This window comes from Tenrec ecaudatus, chromosome 11 (assembly GCF_050624435.1).
Source record: "Tenrec ecaudatus isolate mTenEca1 chromosome 11, mTenEca1.hap1, whole genome shotgun sequence".
Lineage (NCBI taxonomy): Eukaryota > Metazoa > Chordata > Mammalia > Afrosoricida > Tenrecidae > Tenrec > Tenrec ecaudatus.
The window spans coordinates 2473071-2496551 of NC_134540.1; the positions used below are offsets into that span (position 1 = coordinate 2473071).

Below are 23481 nucleotides of genomic sequence, written 5' to 3' on the forward strand. Positions count from 1 at the left end.
AACCATGGGGGAAGGGACACAGCAGTCAGTGTGAGGTATGAAAATAACAATCATTTATAATCTAGCAAGGGGTCGAGGGGGCGGGGGGAGCTGATAGAAAGTAAATGTCTAGGAGAGCGCATGTTTAGAGAATGAGGAGGGCAATGAATGTACAGATGTGCTTTACATGACTGAGGTGCGTGTGGATTGTGGTCAGAGTCGTATGTATGAGACCCTAATAAAACAGTTTTATATATGTAAAGAGAAAGAAACTGTCTAGAAAAGAACGATGGCAGCTTATGTACACACACGCCTGATACAATCGATGTATGGATTGTAATAAGAGTTGCAAGAACCCCCAAAAAAATAATCTTTTAATCAAAAAAGAAAAAAAAAATTACGAGAGCAGTCTTAAGGGCGCACACACAGGAATAACGTTTCACCCGTCGTGCTGAATTCTCAGTTCCCTCTAGCTCAGCAAGAGACACGACAGCCTGTCTTTTCCTTGTCGCTGCCGTCCCCCGACTTCCTGCCAGACGCCCCAGAGCTGTTTCCGACAACAGCGGTGCAGCAGAGCAGGCATGCTTGTTTGGTGCCTGGTTTCAATCAGGCGGCTCCACGAGTTCTGCCTTTAGCACACTGACTGACAGTGACTACTCAGAGAGCGAGACGGTAGCATTCTGGGACGGAGGCACTTGCTACTCTTCTGGAGCCAGCTCCGTGTTCTCCTTGGCATGGTCGGAGGCCACCGTTAGTGAAAGGCACAGTCACGTGCTGCATTTAACCAATAGATTTCTTGGCACGAACCCCCCCTCCCCCCCGCGTGAAACAGCATCGCCTTTGCGTGGCTAATGTGTACGTAAGGGAAGCAGGAACCATTGCCACTCAGAGGAAAACTGGAGGGAACTGAAACAGTCACCCCCGAACCAAACGCCCCGTCCTCGTGGCACCCCAAGAGCTGAGGGGCAGCTGAATCCCCACGTGTCTGGAAGGAAGGCAAAGACGAGAGGCAACACTGAACGGGGGCCAGGAGCCGGGGAACGGCGCTGGTCGTGAGGCCCACGAGCTGATGGAGAGCCCCGGGCAGGGAGGGGTCCCCGAACACGGTGTAGAGAGACAAGGGCTACCTTTTCTTCTCATCTGCTGCTCTCTCCCACCAGGCACTTGTCTTCCTGACAGAGCATCCAAGGACACGCTCCCTGCCTTAAGGAAGAAGGCGTCCCCCACTGCAACCACACACGGACGCTCAGGGTGCCCACTGCTCCAAACACCTGGCTCACTGCCGTCACCCCTGTGGGCACAGACACTGCCACTCTCTGCAGGAGCACAGAGCCTCATTCTCGTCTCACAGAGCTGGTGCTGGTTTTGAACTGCTGACGTAGGCAGGTAGCCCAACTCCTCACCACTATACCACCAGGGCTCCTAGGGGAGGGCCTCCATGGGGGCTTAAAGGGCTGTACACCAGGAAGAGAAAGAATAAAAACCAGGTTTGGCGGTTTCCAGGGGCCAGTGAGTGGGTGTGGCTGAGCGGTGGCCTTGCACCAGAGGACCCACCAGGGGTCTGCTTCCAAGCAGCGGACTATGCAGTGGGCAGCTCAACACAAGAGCAGCAGTTTGAAACCACTGGTTTTCAGGAGAGAAATAGGCCATCTACTCCTGTAAAGACGGACACTCACAGACACCCAGGAGCAGATGGTCCCTGCCCAGCTGGCTCGCTGAGAGTTGGCCTCTTCTCCAGGGCAGGGAGCCCTCTCCTGAACAGACAGGGAAGGCAGTCCCACCCTGAGCCTGTGGCGGGGACATGCCTTCCACCTTTCCCAGCTCAAGGACGCACCTCCCAAGATGCGCTACAGGACTGCTTCTTGGCCACGCCCGCAACACACAGCCCGTAACCATGACTTTCAGAGTGCTCAGTGTTTCTGCTTGTTCTGAGAGACACGGACCGAGGACAAGAGAACCACCAGGGCAGAATGCAGCCAGAGCGAGCCTCTGGGGAGGCCAGACCCGACGGGGCAAGGGACGAGGGAGAAGTGATGATTTCATCAGTAATGCTCCACAGCCCACACACGGGCTCTCCTGCTGTCACGACAACCACCGACCATATCATTAATCAGGACAGCAGCTGCCACGGCCACCACTTCCTAGGGGGGCACAACTAGGTGATCTGATCGAGCTCCCCAGCCAGGCAGACCCTCCTACCACTGCCAACAAAGCTAGGAGCTTAACTAGGACACCCACAGGTTGCCAGGCCCCGTGGGGGCCACAGCACCAGCCTCCATTCTGGCAGTGAGACGTTACCAAACAGCCTGGACAGGAGATGGAACGGGGACTACACGTAAACCACGGGGCTTAAGGAACAAGAGGTTCAACCAGAAGAAACGAAGGCAACGAAAGGCCCAGTTCACCGGCTCTAGCGAAATACAAACTCAGCAGTGCCAACAAGCACCTCCCACCCCCAAACAAGCACTGGTGCGCCCAGACAGGCCTCGACACGAAAGGCTGCAGATCTCACTGACCACCAGCACCGAGATTCGATGGGGGCCTCACCCTGCCGAGATCCGAGTCGTCCCTCTTGTCACTCTTCTTCCCGGGCAGCGGCGAGGGCATGGTGTACTCTTCGTTCTCGCTGTGGTCCATTTCCGAGCTGTCGAGTCTGCCGGCACAAAGCCGTGTAACTGGGCCACCTCCCCGCCATGCATGCCCGCCAGCCTGCCCACCCACTACTCTGGGCACGCACCGCCCTTTGACCCTGCCGGGAGAACTGGGGTTGGAGCTGCTGCTGGCGTTGCTCACGGTCTCCATGCGGGAGGACTTGGTCTGTGACTGCTTGCCGGCCGACGACAGTGGCTTGTTGACGGCGCCCAGGACGTTGGTGGCTTTCGGCTGTAACGAGAAGGGCGTGACTCCCTCAGTGAAAACATAGGAACCTGATGTATCACAGCAGGGTCATACGGACCACGGACACTCTGTCCTTGAAGCAAAGCCAAGAGGACAGACTAAGGGTCACGCACAGACCAGAAGCAATGGTGGCAGTGTGTCCAGAGCCCTGGTGAACTCTGAAAAGATGCTGACTTGGGGCCATGCTAAACATACCCTCACCACGAAGGTGGGAGAAGGCCCACTTTTGCTGCTCGGGGCTCCAGCACTGACCCCCCAGCTGGTCAGTCTGAAACCTCGTGACAGGGAGGCACGAGAGGACGTGGCACTGAGTGGAGTCAGCCAATCAGAGGGACCAGTGTTGTCTGAGGCCACGGATACAGAACGCAGGAATCAAGGTCAAGGTTTGCACAGCAAAGGCAGCAGTCTTTAGCGTCAGCGGGGATGGGGCGCAGTACATGAGAGGGCAGACAAGTGTTAGTTTGAGTACAAGGGAAGATACCCTACCAATGGAAGGAAAGAAAGGGGAGGCGGGGCAGGGCAAGCTATTGGGAGGTTTGATAAGTTGTTGAATAAAGAATTATCTGAAATGTAAGCCCCCGCCTAATTCACAAAAAACACATTTAAAAAAAAGTTTGTGTCTATCCGCTTGCATCTAGCTTGTATGTACAGCAAACAAAATAATAGAAAACTTTGAAGCAGTAAATAAAATACACAAGGCGTCGTCTTTCCCCTCCCAGGAGACACACACGTTTAAGGGAAACCCAACAACACACATCATCATGCCGTGAGCACAGCGCCCAACAGACCCCACACAGCAAAGGCAAGGCGCTGGTCAAGACGTACTTTTCCGGGGGTGAAAAACGATTTCATTTCTGGAGGCAGATAATTTTTGGTGTTACTGAAGTTCTACAAGCAAGGGAAAAGGAAGACGTCAGTTAGATCGGAACTCTCCGCTCAGCCGTCCCACAGGCAGCAGGACACGAGGGACGCTGGCTTGTACCCCACCCATCTATTCCAACAGCTAGCATCACTCGGTTCCGTTCCAGCTCAGGGCTATCATGCTCACAGTGACCACGGTGACCAGATGCAGCTGAGAACCTGCAGAAGCTCCACCCCCTCCGGGTACCAGACGAGGCAGGCTATGATTGCCCTGCTCCTACCAGGGGCACAGGCTGTCCTCAGTCTCTCAGGTGCTGCTGACTGAGACACCACGGCCACAGCCACTGGGTTGATTCCAACTCACTCACTCAAAAACTCATGGCTGTAGAGCTGATGCCGGCTCATAGCCACTCTCTAGAATGTGGTGGAACTGCCCCTGCGAGTTTCTGAGACTGTAACTCCTGATGAAGAAAAGAGCCTTTTCTCCTAAGGAGCTTTCAACTGCTGGCCTTGTGATGGGCAGTCCAGCGTATAAACCACCACACCACCAGGGCGCCTCTGACTGCTCACAGCCACCCTCAAAAGGCTTTCTGCACAGACCACCTCACCCTTCTCCCAAGGAGCAGTTAGTGGGCCGGGACCACTGACTTTGAGGACTGCTGTCCAAACTTACCTGACAGCCCACCTTGCCCTGCAAGACCCTAACCAGTATGCTGCTTGAAACATCAAAGAACAGGGGTCTCAGGAGAGCACCTGGACTTCATTGGCAGGGGCAGGGGACACCTTTGTGGGCCTGGCCTCAGGCTCCCTGTCCCAGGCCCAGTTATGAAGGCTCACCACCGCAAACTGGTTGGCTATGGGCCCACCCTTCCCACATGGGACCAAGGGCCGCCAGCCTACAAACTCTCATGCACCCTAAGGAGTCTCTGGCTGGCCCTGGGCCCTGCTCCACTCCTCACTCAGCCCTGGTACGTACCTTGTCAGGCTGGGTGAAGAAGCGCGCGGGGAGCACTGGGTCCTTGGGAGACTCCAGACTGTACGTGGTGCTCTTGGACATGATGATGTTCATGGCAACATCACACACCGTGTACAGCTTCTGCAGCGGCGGGAGGGCAGGCGGGTGGCAGACAGAGTCGGAAACCAGGGGCCAGAGCCAAGGCCACTGAGCTGATGCCAAGTCACCCCCCAAACTTCCAAACTCACTGTTGAGTCAGTGCTTCTGACTCACAGGACCCAATGGACAGAGTAGAACTTCCCCGTGGGTCCCCCTGGCTGAAAATCTTTATGAGGAAGAAAGCCTCTTCCTTCTCCCACAGAACAGCTGGTGGGTTTGAACCACTGACTCTGTGGTTAGCCGTCCCCAGAGCTCCTCTTCTAACGGCCCTGGGCCACCAGGGCCCAGCGAATCGCAGTGACTCTAGAGCCCGCACCCAGCGCGTGCCCGACTAGCAAGCCCAGGAAAAGAGACGTCAGTGTGGACGCCTGCCGGAAGGAGAGGCGGGCATGGCAAACACCAGGGAAGCTGCCCACCCCAGGTGTGGACCACGGGGCAGCCACGTGCAGAGCCACATACTTCATTCATCTTCGAGTCGTCCGGCCCTTGGGCATCCTTCGTTTGTTTGATGTTTTCTACCATCTTTCTGATAAATGCATGGCTGTTATTTTCATTTTTAGCCATTAGAATTTCCAGAACAAACCAAAGACATCTAAAAAAAAAAATTTTAAAGAACATGGAGGGAAAAGGGCCCCTTGTGACACAGACACGGTTGTTCTACACATCAAGATGAGCCCAGAGGCTCTCCTTGCGCTCACGGGGACCGAGGTGACGCCCACTCAGAGCCCCCACCAGGACAGGGCAGAACCTCCCCCGAGGGTTTCTGAGGCTGAGACCACTTTCGGAAGTAGAAAGCCCAGTTTTTCAAAATGCTGACCGAAGTTGACAGCCCAACATGTCACCACTACGCCCCCAGGCGCCTCTAGAAATACATCTGAAAGCAAAAGCCATTCAGAGGAAACATGCTAGGAATTAAACAAAGTGGGGACATAAAGACAAACCAGAGAGCCAATCCAGGACCCAGGAACTAAGAACTGCTGGGCCCCACAGAAACGAGGTCATCTAGCACTAAGGCGAGTCTGGCTGCTCAGCACAGGCCCAGCGGGCGGGGCTTACTCCTTCACATCCTTGAGTTGCTCGATGTCCTGCACTTTCACGTAGTCCGGGTCGTGTGCCAGAAGGTGGATTGTGTACGGGACCACGTACTCCGGGAGAAGAGACAGCAATTTTTCTGAAGAAAACAGAATACCCCCTCAGGACAGCCGGTTAGAGAAGCTCGTCGTGAGTGCTTGCTCAGCCCCCGGCACACCTGATTCCTGTGCCTACGGAGGAGGACATGCAGCGCCAAGGGACTTTAAACCAAACTGTGTCCCCACCCAGCTGCCGTGACAGACAGCGTGCAAGGGGAGGCGCCAGTGAGCTTCCTGCAAGGGCCACAGCTGGCACATCTGCCTTTGCCGGTGCTGGGGGGACCCTCTGTCCAGCATGTTCACTGCCACTGAGCAAAATGAGAAACTTCCACCCAAAATAGGAAGCGACGATGGATGTTCTTCTAGTGAGAGAGCAGGCGCACAGGCACGGGCAGAACGAGTTCTTCGGGAAACTTTGAAAAACTAAGCAAGCAGCAACGCCTTCTGTGTTTACAGTCAGCTCGAGAATAGCGTGCCCCTGGCCAGCCCAGCTGAGCTCAGCAAAGGACCGCCTTACAAACAATCCCCATCCTCAGTAAAAGCCAAACCCATGGCGGTCGAGCTGAATCCCAATTCAAAGCAGGCCTTTGGGACAGAGCAGAACCGCCCCACGGGCGTCCACTGCTGCAAACACTGATGGAAGCAGAAAGCTGCATCCTTCTCCCAGCGCGCGTGGTGGGGGCCACCACAGACCTCTTGGCTAGCAGCCAAGGGCTAAACCAGTGTGTCCCTGGGGCACCTATGGGCCTCTTTAAGTCACCAAGTTCCTTTCTAGAACTGCGGCAGAAGAGAATGGCTTGTATACAGTACCACTCCTTCAGGGCAGGCACAGAAGAATCAAACCAAACTAAGCCGAGCCCTCTGCCACAGAGTCAGAGTGGTCCCAGAGGGCTTCTGAGGGTGGGAGACTCCAGGAGCGACAGCCTCGTCTTTTTAGCATAGAGTGGTAAGGTGGTTTCCTATCGGAAGATGCTGGTGTTGGCAGCCCCGCTGGGAACCCACTACCAACTACCAGGTCCCCACCACTCCTTAAAGATGAGCATGGCGTGGCTCAGCATTTCCTCCATCCTGGGCCGGCTGGAACCACAGGCCCGAGGACCAACCTCTTCGGACAGCTGGTGGCATCCAGCCAGGCGCCACACCCACCATCTGCAAAGGGCCACAGCAGACTGGTTTTCCCAGTAAGAAGCCAAGCACTGGCACCAAGATAGCACCCACCTTCCAAGGTGAAGCAGGACAAAGTCACCGTAGAGGTGGTGAGATGGCAGGGTGCAGCCCCTGGCTCTTGGTCCTGCTTACTTGCCGTGACCCAACCCCTCCAGTGAATCCCACTCTCAGAGGCCCCCAGCCCGGGGTCTCACGGGGACACACAGCCTCTTCTTTCTTAACACAGAGCAGCTGGGGGTGAAACGCTGATCTTGCGGTTAGCAGCCCAGCACCTCACCCACAGAAGCACTAGGGGAGGCGATTTCTAGAGAGAGGCCCAGAGCCAGACCGGTGACCAGCGACTGTAGCCCTCTCGTTATGCAGACCCATGCGGGAGCAACTTGGGGTGAACAGACACTCGTGCTGAGGCAAAGTCACAGTCCTGGTGGGCCTCGTCCACGGAGTACTGGACACCCACTTTCACACGTGACCTTGGTCAGGGGATGGTGTGGACATGGCAGGGTGGTGAGAGAGAGCTGGGAGCCACCAGCCCAGTGCTCACAGTGGCTAGTGTTCACTGCCGATGGTCATCCTGCCCTACGTTCGCTGCCCCCTGCATACTCCATCGGGCTCCAGGATCACCACTAATGCCGCCCGCTACCTCCCAGCCCCGCCCGCCCGTGCTCACCGCTGACGGCTGCGTGCTGCTTGAGGTACTCCCGCCGCACATTGATGTTCTTGACCAGGCACTGACGGGCATGCGCGCGCCTCTCCTTCACGGGGTCCTTGGCGCAGAGCGCGCAGATGGCCATGTACTCGAGAGGGAGCCGCAGGCGCGAGAGGCCCTTGTGGAGCTTCTGCGCAAACACCTGCCTCACCTGATAGCACTCGTCCTGCAGAGACAACACTGGCTGGTGAGGCCCACCCAGCTCTTCTCTTCAGGACCAGGAATGACAAAGGGTGGACAACACGGTCCACCTGAGTCCACCCTCCCTACACACAGGATGTGGGGCCCAAAAGCTCACACACAAGCCGTTTCCCTGAGCAGGGCAGACACCCAGACAGCCGCCTTCTATGCTACCCTTCAAAGGAACGGCTCAGAATGGCGCTCTCAGGGAGAGCATCGGGCTGCTCTCTGCAAGTTGGACAGTTGAACACACCAGCCCCCTCTGGGGGAAAGAAGAGGCTGTCTGCTCCCGTTAAGACTTAAGAGCCCCAAGTCACTGGGTGTCAGAACTGACTCAGGGCAGTCAGTGTTTCCATTCAGATCAAAGTGCACAGATTTGCCAGGTTACTGATCAATCCAGTCAGACAACCTGGCTGTCCCTGTCCTCTGCTGCTGGATCCCCTCAGCCCAGCCCACTACCCCATCCCTCCTCAGAGCCAGCTAGTACTCCGGCCACCTGCGCCTGCGAGGCCCAGGAGGAGAGTCCAGAGGGGAGAGGGTGCAGAACACGGGAACAACGAGAGGGGTCGGTGAGAAGCCAGGGAGTCGGCAAGGAAGACGAAGACGCGCGTGGCGGGGCTGGGGTCTCCCTAGAGCACTTGCAGGGACGACACGGACACAGGAGGAAGCATGAGGAGTGAGGGGACACAGGGAAAGGCAACGCCAACAGACTCTCCTTCTCCGGGAGCAGCGCTCAGGAGAGCAGGGTGGCCATGACCAGCAGGGACAGCAGAGAGGGCAGCGGTCCTTAGACGGGTGAAAACGCCCTGTGTCTGCTCATGGGCGATGCTGGAGTTGCGCTGTCCTGCCCGGGGTCCTCCTGTGACCGAGCACTTCAGAGCCATCTTACGACGTGCACAGAGGTGTCAACCCCCGAGGTCCCTGGAGGCAGGTCCACACCCATCACACAGGACAGGTTCCAATCACGGCCCAGCCCCTCTGAGCCATCTCCACCTTGTGGACAGCAAGTAAGGACTTCAAGGGCAGCAAGAGAACCCTAAGACAAGCATGTGAAACCCGAGTCGGCTGCAGGTATCGCCAAGACTGCAGTACGGTGACTTGATATCTGCACATACACACGGAAACAGCAACGTGCATCCCCCGAACACGCGTGCATACACGCACACACACACACATCAAAACAAAAAACCAACTGTACGACTGGCTCTTGTGAGATATTCAACACTCGAATTTTAGCCGATTGTTTCTTTCTAACAAAATATGATTCTCCCCCAGGTTACGTGGGGAAGCTGCCCCATGACGTTACTGGTCAGGAACTGCCTCGCTTCTCAAAGTGCACGAATAGCTGAGCAACAAGAACACATGCGTCAATCATAAACTTGTATAAACTGAAGCACCAGGAGTTGAGCGCATAATCACAACACAAACAATAGACAAGCGATGGGCTTCCGGTGCATACATCAGCAGTGGGAGGGAGGGAGGCCTTACAAGGGCCCCGAAAGCATTCAGATAAATCACTGCTTGGAGAAGAACAGGAAGACTACGTAAAAAACCTCCACAGGACGAGCGACTGCTCCCACCCACCTGGCAGTGTCACCTCAGCCCGGTGTACTGTCACTCCCACCTGAGAACCTACACAAGGACCATTGCTAACCCTTCCCACATTTAAGCCACCCAGTAACAGGGACGGTTTCTGGTTTGACCTGAAATTCATACAAAACGTCATTAGAGATATAGAACTTCCTGTATTTTTCTCTGTTAATCAACTAGCAAACTCCACTGCCATCAAGTCACTGCCAACTCCAGCCACTCGATGGGGTGGGTGGATTTGAACCACCTGCCTTTCCCATTGGCGGGGGAGCACTTCACCACGGCGCCATTCCAAAAAACCCAAGTGAAACCCCCTGCCATCAAGTCCATTCCGACTCCCAGCGAGACTACATGGACAGGGCGAGCTTCCCTAACAGAAATCTGTACCGGAGCAAAAGATCTCCTCTTTCTTCCATGGAGCGGTGAGTGAGTTCAAACTGCTGACCAATACCCAACCTGCTGTGCCTGCAGGGCTCTCTTCTATGGGCCTGTGAGGGCTCCTAAGTACTGTGGACTGGGGGCTACTCTGAGGGGGTGCAGAAAGAGAGGGGTGCCCTCAATGTGCCTGTTGCCGGGGAGCAGCTGCTGCCCTTATGCCGATGGCCAGTGCGCTCCCTGGTACTGCCTGGGCCTCTGAGAAGGAGGGGCGCCCCCTGCCCTTACGCCGATGGCCAGTGAGCTCCCTGGTACTGCCTGGGTCCCTCAGGAGGAGGGGTGCCCCTGCCCTTACGTTGATGGCCAGTGCGCACAGCTGGTACTGCTCCAGGGTGATGATCTCGTGGTAGCAGGGTTCCTGCGCCAGCTTCACGATGGCGCTCCCGGCGGCCAGCCTCAGGCGAGACATATCTGGTTTGCTAGAAAAGAAGCGAGAGGCAGCGGTGACTCAGGACTTTTCCTTCTGGTTCACCCAGTGAGGTAACGTTACCCTGACGGCCAGGGACCCCTCCCCGCAATGTGGGGGCACCATGCAAACCACTGCTGATGTGTACAAGCACGGCCAGCCCTACGAGTAGCCCTGGCATCCGAGACTCTGGCAGCACCTTGAGAGCCGTGTGACAAACCAGCCTGCAGCCACCCGCATAGCAAGTCTATGCGGGGGCTTCAAATCCCACGGTCTGTTCACTCCATCTTCCCATGAACACTTTAAGGCCTCCTCATTGCTGTTATTGTCGGGTCTTGTCTTCCATTGCAGGTAGTTTCCAACAGACACAGGGTTAAAAGCACCCTGGTTTGAGGGTCGTCACCAGGCAGTCAGAAGATCACTGGCCCCGGGAGGGAAGGCTTCCATACACGGCAGCTGTTTGCAACTGCTCGCTCTTACCAACAGGCCCTACCGAGGGGCAGTGAGGGCTTCTCTGGGGGAGCCCAGGAGCAGGGTTCCCCACTGTGTATCCGCGGTTCACGGTCAAGGAGCAAGCTCGCTGTCAGGGCCACAGCACTGAGGAGGGCTTGAGAGAAAGATGACGACCAAGCTGGCCGAGGCCACCAGCTCTGCAAGAACGACACAGGCAGGGCCACTAGGCAGACGCGGCCCAGGGAGCAGGCACCTCCACATGCTCCATCCACGTCGCTGGTTCCTGTGGGCTTTTGTTTTCCACTGTCCCCTTTTCAAGCCAAGGAGTCTTTCCTTCAAATCACACCTTCCCAGGGGCTGGAGGTGCAACACCCGGAAGCCAGCTAGTACGAAAGCCAGGGGCCGAGGGGCCAAAGTCCCCAGCTGAGGGGGTCCTACCGCACAAGAGCAGCTTGAAGCCCGTGCACCAGACCACTGCGCCAGTCCCCACACCCTGACCTGTCCTAGCGCTGGCTCCTCTTACTTCCTGAGAGTTCCAAGGCGCAAGGGAAAAAGTGGCCAGCTGGCCAGCAGTGAAAGGCCACCACCACCCTCGGAAGGAAGTGGTGATCGCTGGATCCCGTACAGATGGGCAGCTCGGAGGAACTGTGACCCGTTGGCCAAGAGTCAGGCTCTGCTCGGCCGCCAGGGTTGTGGCGGAACGACCACTAGGAGGAACGACCACTAGGGAGGCGGTGTGGTTCACTGGTTATGGACATGGGCAGATGCAGGTGACCGCGCAGGGCCCCAGTCAGGTGCCACCAGTGCTCAGCCCCCACCAGGCACTTGGTTGCTCCAGACTCGGCCTCACGGCCTACAAGAGGGGATGGTGCCAGTCCTTCAGAGGCAGCACGTCAAAATGTAGGTCACCATGTCCTCTAAACTACCACTCTCCCTGTACTCATTGACACCCCACCCCCCCGCCCGCCCCAGGCTATGCTTCAGCAGGCAGGGTCCCAGACAGACTCTGAGCACCTGCCCCTGCGTGCAGCCTCTGTGGCGCCCCTCCACAAAGGGTCCCTGCCAGCATGCAGGAGCTCTACCTCATCCACTCTGAGCCTCTCGAACCAGCCCCAGGAGACGACACAGAAGCCCTCAGAAGCCGCCCCAAGAATCACACGCAAGGACGCAGCAAACGTGTCCCCCCCACCTCATCCGTCCTCTCCCTCTGGTCTCCGACAATCCCCTCCGCACCGTTATTGCTACCCACAAGGGCTGGCCCATGGCCAGGGTCCATTTCTCTCTCCCCAGGGGCAGAAGCCCTGGGATCCAGGTTCTGTCCATCACTCTGTGAGGGAGGAAGAGAGCTTACCCCCGCTCGCTACAGGTCACCCGGATCACAGAAGGGCCGTGAGAAACTGGCCAAGGCCTGAGTGGCCCGCCTGGGGCCTCGAGGTACCTGATCTTGCCCTGCTCCGTCAGGTCCCCATCGCTGTGCAGGATGGTGGTCAGCAGCCTCAAGGTGGACGTCCCTGACTTGCTGTGATTGCTCTTCATGCCCAGGAGCCATCGGACCATCATCTTAATTGCCTGGATCTGAGCAGCAGGAGACACACCCCTGAGACCCCTCGCCACGTTTTAAGAGTTCTGAAGGCAAAGCAGCTCTGGTGGCGCAGAGGGTTAAGTGCTAAAGCACTGGGCAGGTAGTGAGGTGGCCAGCCGTTTGAAGGCAGGGGAAAGAGGCAGTCTGCCGTGGTGCAAACTGAGAGCCTGGGGACTCTGCGGGCACCCCCACCTGTCCCACCCTGCCCTCAATGAGAGTGAGAATCAGCCCACGACAGGGGGTTGGGTTCTTGCTTTCAAGGAGAGAACATTTATTGTGCATACAAATAAGGAACCTTGGAGGCACAGTGGTTATGCAACATCAATATGACACCACCAGCCGTTCCGTGGAAGAAAGACAAGGCTTTCTCCTCCCAGAAACAGTTAGTCTCAGAAACCCACAGGGGCAGTTCTTGGCAGTCCTGTAAACCACTCTGAGTCAGAATTGGCTCGATGGCAGTAGAGAGGATCAACAGATGATGATAGATACGGGAGTCATTCAGCCAGGGACAGACAGACGGCTGTTCCTAGACCAACTGTTCTCTGTTTCAGGGGCAGTGAAAGATGCAGGGCAGTTCCCTGGAGAGCAGACCTCTTGGCCTTTGGCCCTCCAAAGGGCAGCACGGCACTGACCTCGGACAGGGCTCAGGAGGGGAGGAGTGGGGGTGCGGGATGGGACACTGAGGGGTGTCAATCAGTGACACAAAACAGGGTGCAGGGCCACAGTGAATGGGAACCACCACCACCCTCATGTGGGGATACTCAGAACTAAACAGAAGCACTGTTTGCCCCTGATGTGACAGAACATCTATGAGTGGACAGCAGCGGGCAGGCAGCCCTTTCTTCCAAAGCACTGCTGGGCGAGTTCTGATCGCCAGCCTCTTTTCAGTTGAGCCTCCCGGGACCTCGGGACAACAGCACATCAAATCCCAAGTGCTGGCCGGTGACTCACCTTGACCATTGTCTCAGGGGAAACCTCTTCATCAGGAACCCAAAGCTTGGTCGTCTTTTTACCTGGAAGCTAAACATGATTGAAGTGAGCCATCCTGGGAGGACAGGCTGGAGGTGCTGGGGGAGCAGCCAGGGAGTGCAGTGAGTTGTGAAAAAGCCTCAATGAATCATCGTAGCACACTTGAGATGGACCCCAGGGTTTCCCCGGGGTGTGCAGAGGTGGCAGCCTGGAACACAGACACGGGCGGCCTTATCGATCCTCTGCTGATGCTCCAGAGGACCTGTCACACGTGCCCAAGGACAAGACGCTACTGGTGAGAAGAGGCTTGGAGCAGAAGCAAGACCAGAGGAAGGGGGTCTACTGGATCAGTTCCTGACCACGGTCAGGCCTAGGGGTGTGTGAACGCAATCACACACTTCCGGGAGAATTGGTCACCCATGATTCCTCAGGTGCTGTAACCTTCCTGAGGCATAAACTCCTGTACCCGGGGCACCAGTACTCAAGGAAGGGGACGTTTTTCAAAATATGTAAGGCAAGGAACATGCTGCCAGACTGCCCGTCCATTTAGAAAGAATTACTCCAGATGACACTAAGCACCAAACACTACAGCCCTAAGATCCTAACAGATGGAAAACAAAGCCCTAAGCGGCTCAAGGCTGGGAGAAACCATCAGGAAAATCCACAACCACAACCCAAGGCTCTGGAAGACGAGCACTGGGGGGCAGGAACAACCCCAGAACCTGAAGAAGAGCATCCATGGGCCCAGGACAGACACTAAGGAAGGAGGTGCCGCCCAGCACCAGCGATGGACTGAACGCCGCCCGCTGACACCCAGTAGATGAGGACGCGCAAGCCCGGAGGGCGTTTCCTCCAACAGCAGCACCACAGTAGGAAAGGTAAGCCCCTGAAACGGACACCCGCAGAAATAGAGAGGAAGAAAGAACAGCGTGGATCAGAGAACCTTCACACTGCTGTTTGTCTTAAACAGATCGCTAAAAGAGCCCATCAAGAAAATAACTTCCATATTCACAGACTTAGTATTAAGGTAGCAGATGGACTCAAGTACTCCGTCAATGCATGAACACTTTGTTCTATTAAATTGGCATTCCATGATGCTCACCTTCCCGACACGATCGCTGAGGACAGATGGGTGCATGGGCAAATGTGGTGAAAAAAGGTAATGGTGCCTGGCTATCAAAGGATACAGCATGTGGGGATCTTAAAGGCTTGAAGGTAAACAAGCGGCCATCTAGCTCAGAAGCAGCCAAGCCCACATGGAAGAAGCACACCTGCCTGTGTGATCACGAGGTGTCAAAGGGATCAGGTATCAAGTAACAAAAAAGTCCTATCACTGTAAATGAAGGAGAGGGTGCAGATTTGGGACCCAAAGCCCATCTGCGGGCAACTGGACATCCCCTTATAGAAGGGTCTCGGGGAGGAGACCAACCAGTCAGGATGCAGTGTGGCAACGGTGAAACATACAACCTCTAATTCTTTAATGCTTCCTCCCCCGCCACTATCATGATCCCAATGCTACCTTACAAATCCGGCTAGACCAGAGGGTGTACATTGGTACAGATAGGAACTGGAAACACAGGGAATCCAGGACAGATGAAACCCTCAGGACCAGTGGTGTGGGTGGTGATATCAGGAGGGTAGAGGGAAGGTGAGGTAGAAAGGGGGAAACCGATCACAAGGATCTACATATAACCTCCTCCCTGGGGGATGGACAACAGAAAAGTGGGTAAAGGGAGATATTGGAGATGTTGGACAAAAATTTTTTTTATAAATTATCAAGGGTTGATGAGAGGGGGTGGAGCGGGGAGGGAAGGGAAAATGAGGAGCTGATACCAAGAGCTCAAGTAGAAAGCAAATGTTTTGAGAATGATGATGGCAACAATTGTACAAATGTGTTTGACACAAAGAATGTATATGTATGCATTGTGATAAGCGTTGTACGAGCTCCCAATAAAAATGATTTAAAGAAAGAAAATAACTTACCCCAAATGACCAGAAACAGAACAAACAATTGGGAAAGCTGGAGTGTCTGACATCAATGTTTTGAAACTCCTGTGTAAGGAGACTCAGACAGTGCCGGGTGAGTGAGGGACGGAGTGAACATGGGCCGGAGGCGGTGAGGCTAGCAGCCCTAGACAGGAGCTGGGCAGACGGCCGGGGTAGCGCAGACAGCTGGGGGAGGTGGGATTATTCCTGAAGTTGTGCTGTGGAACGTGGCTGTCTTCTCGGGAGAACAGTAAAAAATAGAATCTTTCCATCTCAGAACCCCACAGCCAACCAGCCAGATCCAGACAGACCAGTGTGAACATGAGAAAGGAAAGCTAAACGCTCTATGAAGAAAGTCTGCAAGAGCCTGCATGGTGCTGGAGCACCAACCATCCCCACACGAGAAAATCATCACGGGTTTTGTTCATCACAATGAGTAACGTTTTGAACTAAATTTGGCATGTAACCTTCTCACTGAAAACACAGTAAAATGTGCGCTCTCTCTCACACACACACTTTTGTTGGAAGAATACTGCAGAGTGGCCAGCTGAACCATAAAGGAGGCTCTGGGCTCTGGGGTGGGAGACGGCACCACACACTGGACAAAGGAGCAGTGTGTTTGAAATGACCTGCTGGACAAACCACCTGGAATAAAAACGGGAAAAGATTTCGGAAGAGTCTTCAGAGAGCAGGCCACGCGCTCCACTAGGATCCGAATGAAATGCCCTGCCCATCTACTACCGCTCTCGAAACCTACTCCGACCGACTGCAGCCGTGCAGGCTTCCAGGGCCGCCAGTCTCTCTGGGAGCAGAGTCTGAACGTGAACTTGGTGGATGACAGTCCAGCACCTTACCCACAGCACCACTAGGGCTCCTTGTCTACTGTGCAAACATGAAGGAATGTGACAATAGCAAAAGTCATACAGTGCCAGCAAGAAAATGGTTTCCAAGTTCTTTCTGAAAGGTAATCTGACACAATATCAGAGATTTACACAAGAACTTTTGCTAACATGCACCTGGAGTTCTCCAGACACACATCCCAGCAGCACTACCAACAAAAGAACAGAGAGACTTTGAATGTCCCACTGGGAGAATTTAAAAATGTACCAGTTGCTGCCCATAACGGAGGGGCTAACCATGAGGTCAGCAGTTCAAATTCACCAGCTGCCCTGCAGGAGAAAGAAAGATGGTCTCAGAAACCCACACGGCAGTCCCTCCCTGCCGACCAGGGTCCCTGTGGCCCAGCAATGGCCCCAATGGAGCCATGGGGAACATGAGAGAAGTGCACCTCGGCGAGGCTGCCCAGCCAGCAGAGTTCTAGAGTCCCCGGGGGAGGGGCGGACAGCCGGGTGCTCGAGACTGTGCCTGACAACAGGACGCGGCTATAAAGCTCAGAGACACGCCCAACCAAGCAACTGTTGAGAGAGAGATGTGGTAAAGCGCTTACATGTCTAGTTAGGGCATCCTGTCAGAGAAGGAACTCTCAAAGGTGAGGCAGGAAAATGCTGGCTGCCCACTGAAGGTGATGTGTGTCTATGCATGTGTGCGAAACACAAGTACATGTGTGTGACATGTCACGTGACTATCTCGGAATCAATTCTCATAGAAACAAACGGGATGACGGACAAACCCATTCGCATTCGTTCTTCCCTCCTGGAGCTCTAACTTTCTCTCCTGGAAGGAGGGAAGGAGGGAGGGAAGGCAAGTACTATCCCAACAGCCATGCTGTGAATGGATGTGTGAGGGCGTCACAATAAAACAAACCATGTCATCACAGAAAGGCCACCCGGTGAAGCTGAGTCACGAGGGACACCAGTCAGGCCACGTGCCAACATGCAATCACACGTGTTCCGCTCACTTCACTTTTAGGGAGGCAGAGGCGGTCGCTGGGCTGAGGGAAACATTGCCCTGCCCCACTCAGCTGGGGCACAAGGTCACGGAAGCAGACGGGGTGAAGAACGGGCAAATCTACAAACAATTACCCGGTCGTTCATGAGCAGGTCTTTCACAATGAAAGTCGCCACCAAGGACTTGAGCGGAGCAGCGAACTGTTCGGGCGCGAGCAGGGCGATGTGGCCGATGGTGACGAGCGGTGTGATGAGGTGCTCCAGGTTGCTTGGGTCCAGGCTCTTGTGCAGAGGCTGGAAGAGAGGGAAGGGGGGAGTAGTTGTGGGGTCAAGTCTCCATGCGTGCAGAGATGCCATGCAGGCTCCATCTCTGACACACTAACTATCACACAAGGCTGGGAGGGTGGTTAGGTGTTTAGGCTGCTAGCCAAAAGGTCATCAGTTTGAATCCACCAGCTACTCCAAGGGAGAGAGATGAGGCACTCTGCTCCTTCTTGTACAGAGCCACAGTCTTGGCACCCCAGAGGGGTGAGTGCAAGAGCCACCAGCAGTTAGGTGTTCTGTTTTGAGGTGCCATCACGCACACACATCTGCAGTCTGGCTCTGAAAAGAATTCTTTCTGCAACATGTCCTGACTGCACTTCACAATAAACCGCACACTCTGAGCACTCGTTACAGAAGCTGCAGATACACGGTCTTGGAGGCGGAGGCAGGGGCAGAGGGCTGCCCTTTCTCTCGCAGTGCGGCCTGCATGGATAGCGGTTCAGAGGGATGTCCTCGCTCCCTCAGGAGTGTGAGTGTGGGTGGATGAAGCAGGAACTGCTAGAACATAACACCCAGTAAGTCCTACCAAGAACCCATAGGGGGTGGGGGGAGGGTGCAGCCTGGTGCTAAAGATACACCGTCTTTCTTGACTTTAAAAACAAGAAAATACAGAAACATGGTACTTACTAAAAATGCCCATGCACTGTTTACAAGAAAATTCTGTATTCTGAAAATGCTATGCTGAACACCCAGGGTTTTGAGCTTGAAAAACAACATGAGGCTATTAGTTACCCAGCTGGAGGATGGGGGTGTGCGGTTCCCACCCAGGCACAAGTGAGATTCAAGGGAGCCTGGCTCCTGTCATTACTCTTGGTGACTTCCCTCCACTGGACACCTACCCAAGGGCCGGGTTCCTTATAGCCAAGACCTGACACACACCCACTGCCGCGGGGTCGATTCCAACTCAGGGAGACTATAGGGCAGAGCAGACCGGGTGGGTTTAAAGTCTCGTCTTTCCTGCTCAAACTGCTGGCTTTTAGCCCAATCCACCGCAGGCTGCTAGAAGCGGGTGGTTACTGCCCATGAGCGCATGACAGTGATGCTCATCATGTTCCAGGACTGACGCAGCGCCTTGGGTCGGACAAGACCTGGGATGGGCGGCCAGCTGCTCTATGAAGTCATTTCTCAGCAAGCCAGCCACTTGATCTGCTACCTAAGGAGGACACGTGAGGGTTGGTTCAGAGGTGCAACGACGCGGGATACACCTCAGCGTCCCTCCAAGGCAAGCACCGGAGCAGCGGTGCCTTCCTCTCCTCACCACTGGAAGGAAGGCAGGTCACTAGTCACACACAGCACAGGCTTCTCGTGAGCCACCACGCATGTGTAGCAGGCACCTATGCAGAAGCACTGCGTCCCCCACCTAAGACAGACAATAACTTATGTGTGGTGCAGAGCAAAGCTGCCCTTTGAAGATGGTCCAAGAAAATAGCCTTTCTTCCTCTCGCAGCTGCTGGACATGAGGCAACCGTGTGGCCGGCCTAGCTGGAGAGGTGACCACAACGGCCCATGTCTCTTGGACAGAGAAGTGTCCGAGAGCCTTTGTCGTTGGAGACGTTGGCACAATTTTCTAATTGTATTGGCTTCATGGAAGCCCCAGACGACAGGGGCGCGCTGGCTTGCACATTCTCCGCCAACAGCACTAACCACCACCCTGGACAAGAGAAGCCAGTCTGCTCAACACTTCCAGAAGGGAGAGGCTGCTTACAGGGCAGATAACTGAAACCCAGGAGAGAGGACACACGTACTAGCTGACACAAAACGAGGCCAGAGATATCAATACCTGTTTTACATCCCAATTAGTACTGCTTTCCTAACGCACTGCCTTGCAGCTGCCAACTCACCAGCACCTACCAACCACTACCCATTTCGGCATCATCTCAGAAACGTGCCAATACCTTAAAACCAGACAGAACCATCATCTGGGACCTACCACTGCTACTGACGCCTTTGACTTTAGGTGCAACTACCTGTTAACCAGAAACAACCTCCATGCCAGGACAGTGGGTTATTTAACATGGTTCTTCTAGCCAACATCTCCAGCTTGCACCAAATGACCTGATCCTGCATGGGTCTGGAAAGAAGAGGGAGGGGCTCCTAGGATTCACCTGTGAGTAATTCTGAACAAGAGTCCCTGGAGTGCCATCCTGCTATGCGTAAAACACGAGTCCTCTGAGCAGCAGAGAGGATTCTCACCGTCAGGGAGGTCCCTGCGCAGTGACTTCCGAGTGGCCGCAGCAATAGCACCCAGAGCCAGAGCATGGGGCAGAGCAGTGGGCTGCCCGAGCCACAGAGCAAGCACAGCTTGAGTGCAGGAGGCTGGCTTGCAGAGCGGGTACCTCTGGCATCTACTCGGGGAAACGGGGCTTGCTGACCCGTGGAAGTGCAGCTGTGTGCCTTCAGGCTAAGATTTACTAGAGTGGGATGCCTCTGGGCACTTAATCTGGCTTTTCGGAGTGGTGTGCTCTCTGGGGATTTGTTAGAGGACCTGAGAGAACTTGTCACATGTCCTGACAAACAAGTCCACCCTGAGCCTTTCTCATTGACATTACCACGTGGTCACTTCCTTCATAAACCCTTTCATCCCGAGTTTCATCTGCCGAGTTCTGTGTAGCCACTGCAGTGGGCAACAGGATTCAGAGAGGAAAAAGAGAACCCTAACTACGACCACACACTCCAACGACTAAGTGCACGTGCAGGGGCGAGTCCTTGGTGCTCTGGATCCGAGTGCCGGGTATGCATAGCGTGTGAACAATCAGATCTCTTCCTCTTGTAGCCAATTATCAAAACACACCGAGCAGCTGCCAGTGCGGAACCAACACTACACAGGGACAGGTGGCTGATGCGGCGGCCACATCCACGGTGTCTCCCCTCTTTACCTCAAAGATCTGCGCGAACTGGGTCTCCTTGCTGGAGAAGATGGCGTGGATGCAGTGGACGGCGTACTTGGCCTGCCGCGGGGGTCCTTTCTTGGATTTGTGATGCAGCACAGGAAGCAGGGCTCTGCGGGAAACAGGGGCAGCCGTCAGAGCAGCCCCACAGGCACCGCACGGGCCCAAGGGTGCTCGAGCCATGACTTTCCTTCCACCCTCGTCTACATTCAGAACAAAACCCAAACATTGCGCGCGCGCGCGCGCACACACACACACACACACACACACACACACACACACCTCGCCTCAATGCCTCCCCTCCAAGAAGCCTTCTCCTCCAGCTGTCACTTCAGCTGAACTAACTAAAAGTCCTGGGACAGGCCCTAAGAGGAACCCCTACCCTCTGGCCATACCCTTCACACTGCCCCATGATGGCAGAGAGCCTAGAGACTGGAATGAAGCCTCCGGGTGCCTAGCACCACCGAAGCCCCAAGTACCACCTCGTGACACTTCCCTATCAGGGGACCAGAGCCACGTGTACAGTGTCCATGTGTGAAGTCTGCTGCCACTCAGACCCGAAAGGACAGAGACCTGCAGACAGGGCCATGCAGGAGCAGAACTGGTTTTTTGCTGTGACTCTTGTAGCCAAAGTCAGTAAGTGCTGCCACACAGTCTCCCTGCAGGAGTCTGATGAGAAGATGGCAGGGGACAATGACTGAGCAGAAGGCATAGGCTCACCGTGCTGCTGGTAGAAAATGCGCCCTCTGAGAAGCAGGAGGGGAACTCACCACCAGCAAGAGCCAGGAGTAGAGGGCATCCTCTAGGCCCCAAGACCCCTGGCACCGTGAACGGCCTCAATCCAGGGGGCAGCTGGGACTTCAGAGGAGCAGCAGTAGAACCAGGAACCAGAGCAGGAGATAGGGCAGTGTACTTCCCAGCCCTTAGGAGCCTCTAGGCACTAATTCAGGGAGCGGGACTTGCTGTTAGAAAGCCCATGGGGCCATCCCAACGGATGCTGAAAGACATCTGACCAAGATCAACCTCATCCAGCAAAGTCAAAACCCTTCCTCACACTGACCCTCGGCGTCTACACAGACCACAGTGGTCAGAAACCGTCCAAGGTGGGGAAGAGCCAGGATGTCTACTCTCACCACTTCGAGGATCATTCAACAGGACGAGATTGCCTTCCCAGTCCTTGGCGACTATCCCAGAGACAGAAGAAGTGTCTACACAGAGGCTTGTTCACAACTGCCCAACTGTGTGCCCGGAGATGCCACAGGGAAGGTGAGCCCAGCACATGCGCTGGGTGACCTGGGGGGAACCTCCATGGCGCTGTGGGCACTCAGCTTCTGCCCGGTTCCACTGACCTAAAATCCTACAAGAACAGAGTGAAACCAACGCTAGTGATGTGTGGCAGTCTGTGGGGCAGTGACAGCAGATTTTGGATCCTCAGCTCAGCAAGGCTGGTGGCAGGGACCCGGCAGTGCCTCTGTGGAAGATGGGCCCATGCAGCGGCGGCGGGTGCCCCTCCAGCAGAGGGGCAGCCCTGCAGAGAGGGCAGCTGTTACTCGGTTAGGAGGGGTGACAGAAAGTTTGTGGGAGAATTCCATAGCCTTCTGAGTCCACCCTCCCACCACCATACGCATACATCTCCCAGCACTCGTCCAGCCAGACTTCCAGAATTATCAGGTTGGCAAACACCCAAAGGCTGAACAACAAACAGAGTCCACGGGCGAGACAGGGGTGGGGTGGCAGGCAACCCCAGAGAGACACACTTGCCGTGCATTCCAGCCGCCCCAGTGGACATCCACAGGCACTGGGCACGTTCCAAATGTGCCTCAGCGAGCCAGCGCTTAGTGCGACGAGGACACAGCACAAAGGAGGAAGTCTGGCTAGTGCATCGTGCCCGCCGGTCCACAGGGTGATGTCAGGCCCACACGGCCACACCGTCACACAGACGCACACACGCTAGAGTGCTTTTTCCTGGATGCTCGTCTGCCTGACCAAGTAAGGCCAAAATGCTCCTCAGACAAGGATGGCGGGACTTGGTCTCAGACAGAAGCTAGACTCCTTAGAAGACATCTTGCTTTTCTCAAAATGACTGCAGATTTAAGTGAATATTTCATATCATAAACAAAATTAAATCTTGATAAAGCATCTCTAAAAAGAAAATGAAAGGGGGGAAAATGAGCAGGAGAAGCTCTCCTCTTGTGATCTGACTTCCCTGCAAGGAATGATCCCAAATCACTTGACTGCTAAACCCTAAGGCAGACCCAGTCAGGGATACAAGGACAAAGGCCTGGCTCCAGGACCTTCCTTACTGGGGAGAGTGCTGCTGCTGTCTGAGTCTGGTGGGGCTCTGATACAAGCTATGCAGTCCCTGCCAGAGAAACGGGCAGACATGGCTCAGTAAGGCCGCTGTAGTCAGGTGTAGAATTGGAGGTCCCGTCTAACTTCAGGCCAAACTCATTTTTTAGTCCTGTTTCCAAGGCAGGGCCCTCTGGCTCACACAGCAGGTGGCTTCTGCAGGCATGCTGGATCCAGGTCAAGGCAGGCTGAGCCAGCATCGTGAGCAGCCCCCCTCCCCCACCACCAGAGAGAGCGCACGTGCGTGTGGCCAGTGCTGCAGCTCCGAAGGTGTGAGCGCACCTGCTCTGGAGCAACACAGAAGAGGCAGCCAGCTGAGGTCTCGCGGTGACCAGAGAGCAAGGAGGGTGTCCTCGTTATGTAGCCGGAGGAGGAGGCGGCGGTGGCAGAGAAACCCACAGCCTCTGAGGACAAGGATGAGCAGCTGCGGTCATCACCCAGCTCAGCGAACTTGGAGCCAGAGCCCGCCCGCCGCCTCCAGAGGCGGCCTGCCACAACAGCAACTACAGATTCTCACAGGAAATCCAGGGAGAAGCCTGGAGATCACTGCGAGGTACAGGGAAACTCGGGGTTTCCTCCACGCCACACACTTGAGGGCCTATCAGCCACTCACGAGA

General features: G+C 55.3%; 1 protein-coding gene across 2 annotated transcripts in view; it reads right to left on the reverse strand.

Moving 5' to 3' along the window:
* The window catches only part of PDS5B (PDS5 cohesin associated factor B), a 111136-nt gene that overhangs the window by 10353 nt on the left and 77302 nt on the right, over window positions 1–23481 (reverse strand). For both annotated transcript variants that reach the window (XM_075562758.1, XM_075562757.1), the window contains exons 20-31: window positions 20504–20627; window positions 17439–17597; window positions 13453–13521; window positions 12358–12494; window positions 10356–10479; window positions 7817–8021; window positions 5909–6023; window positions 5312–5444; window positions 4715–4834; window positions 3703–3765; window positions 2717–2862; window positions 2527–2632 (exon numbers count right to left, since the gene is read on the reverse strand). In XM_075562758.1, the coding sequence (XP_075418873.1) occupies window positions 2527–2632; window positions 2717–2862; window positions 3703–3765; window positions 4715–4834; window positions 5312–5444; window positions 5909–6023; window positions 7817–8021; window positions 10356–10479; window positions 12358–12494; window positions 13453–13521; window positions 17439–17597; window positions 20504–20627 (1501 nt within the window). The remainder of the gene's footprint in view (window positions 1–2526; window positions 2633–2716; window positions 2863–3702; window positions 3766–4714; window positions 4835–5311; window positions 5445–5908; window positions 6024–7816; window positions 8022–10355; window positions 10480–12357; window positions 12495–13452; window positions 13522–17438; window positions 17598–20503; window positions 20628–23481) is intronic.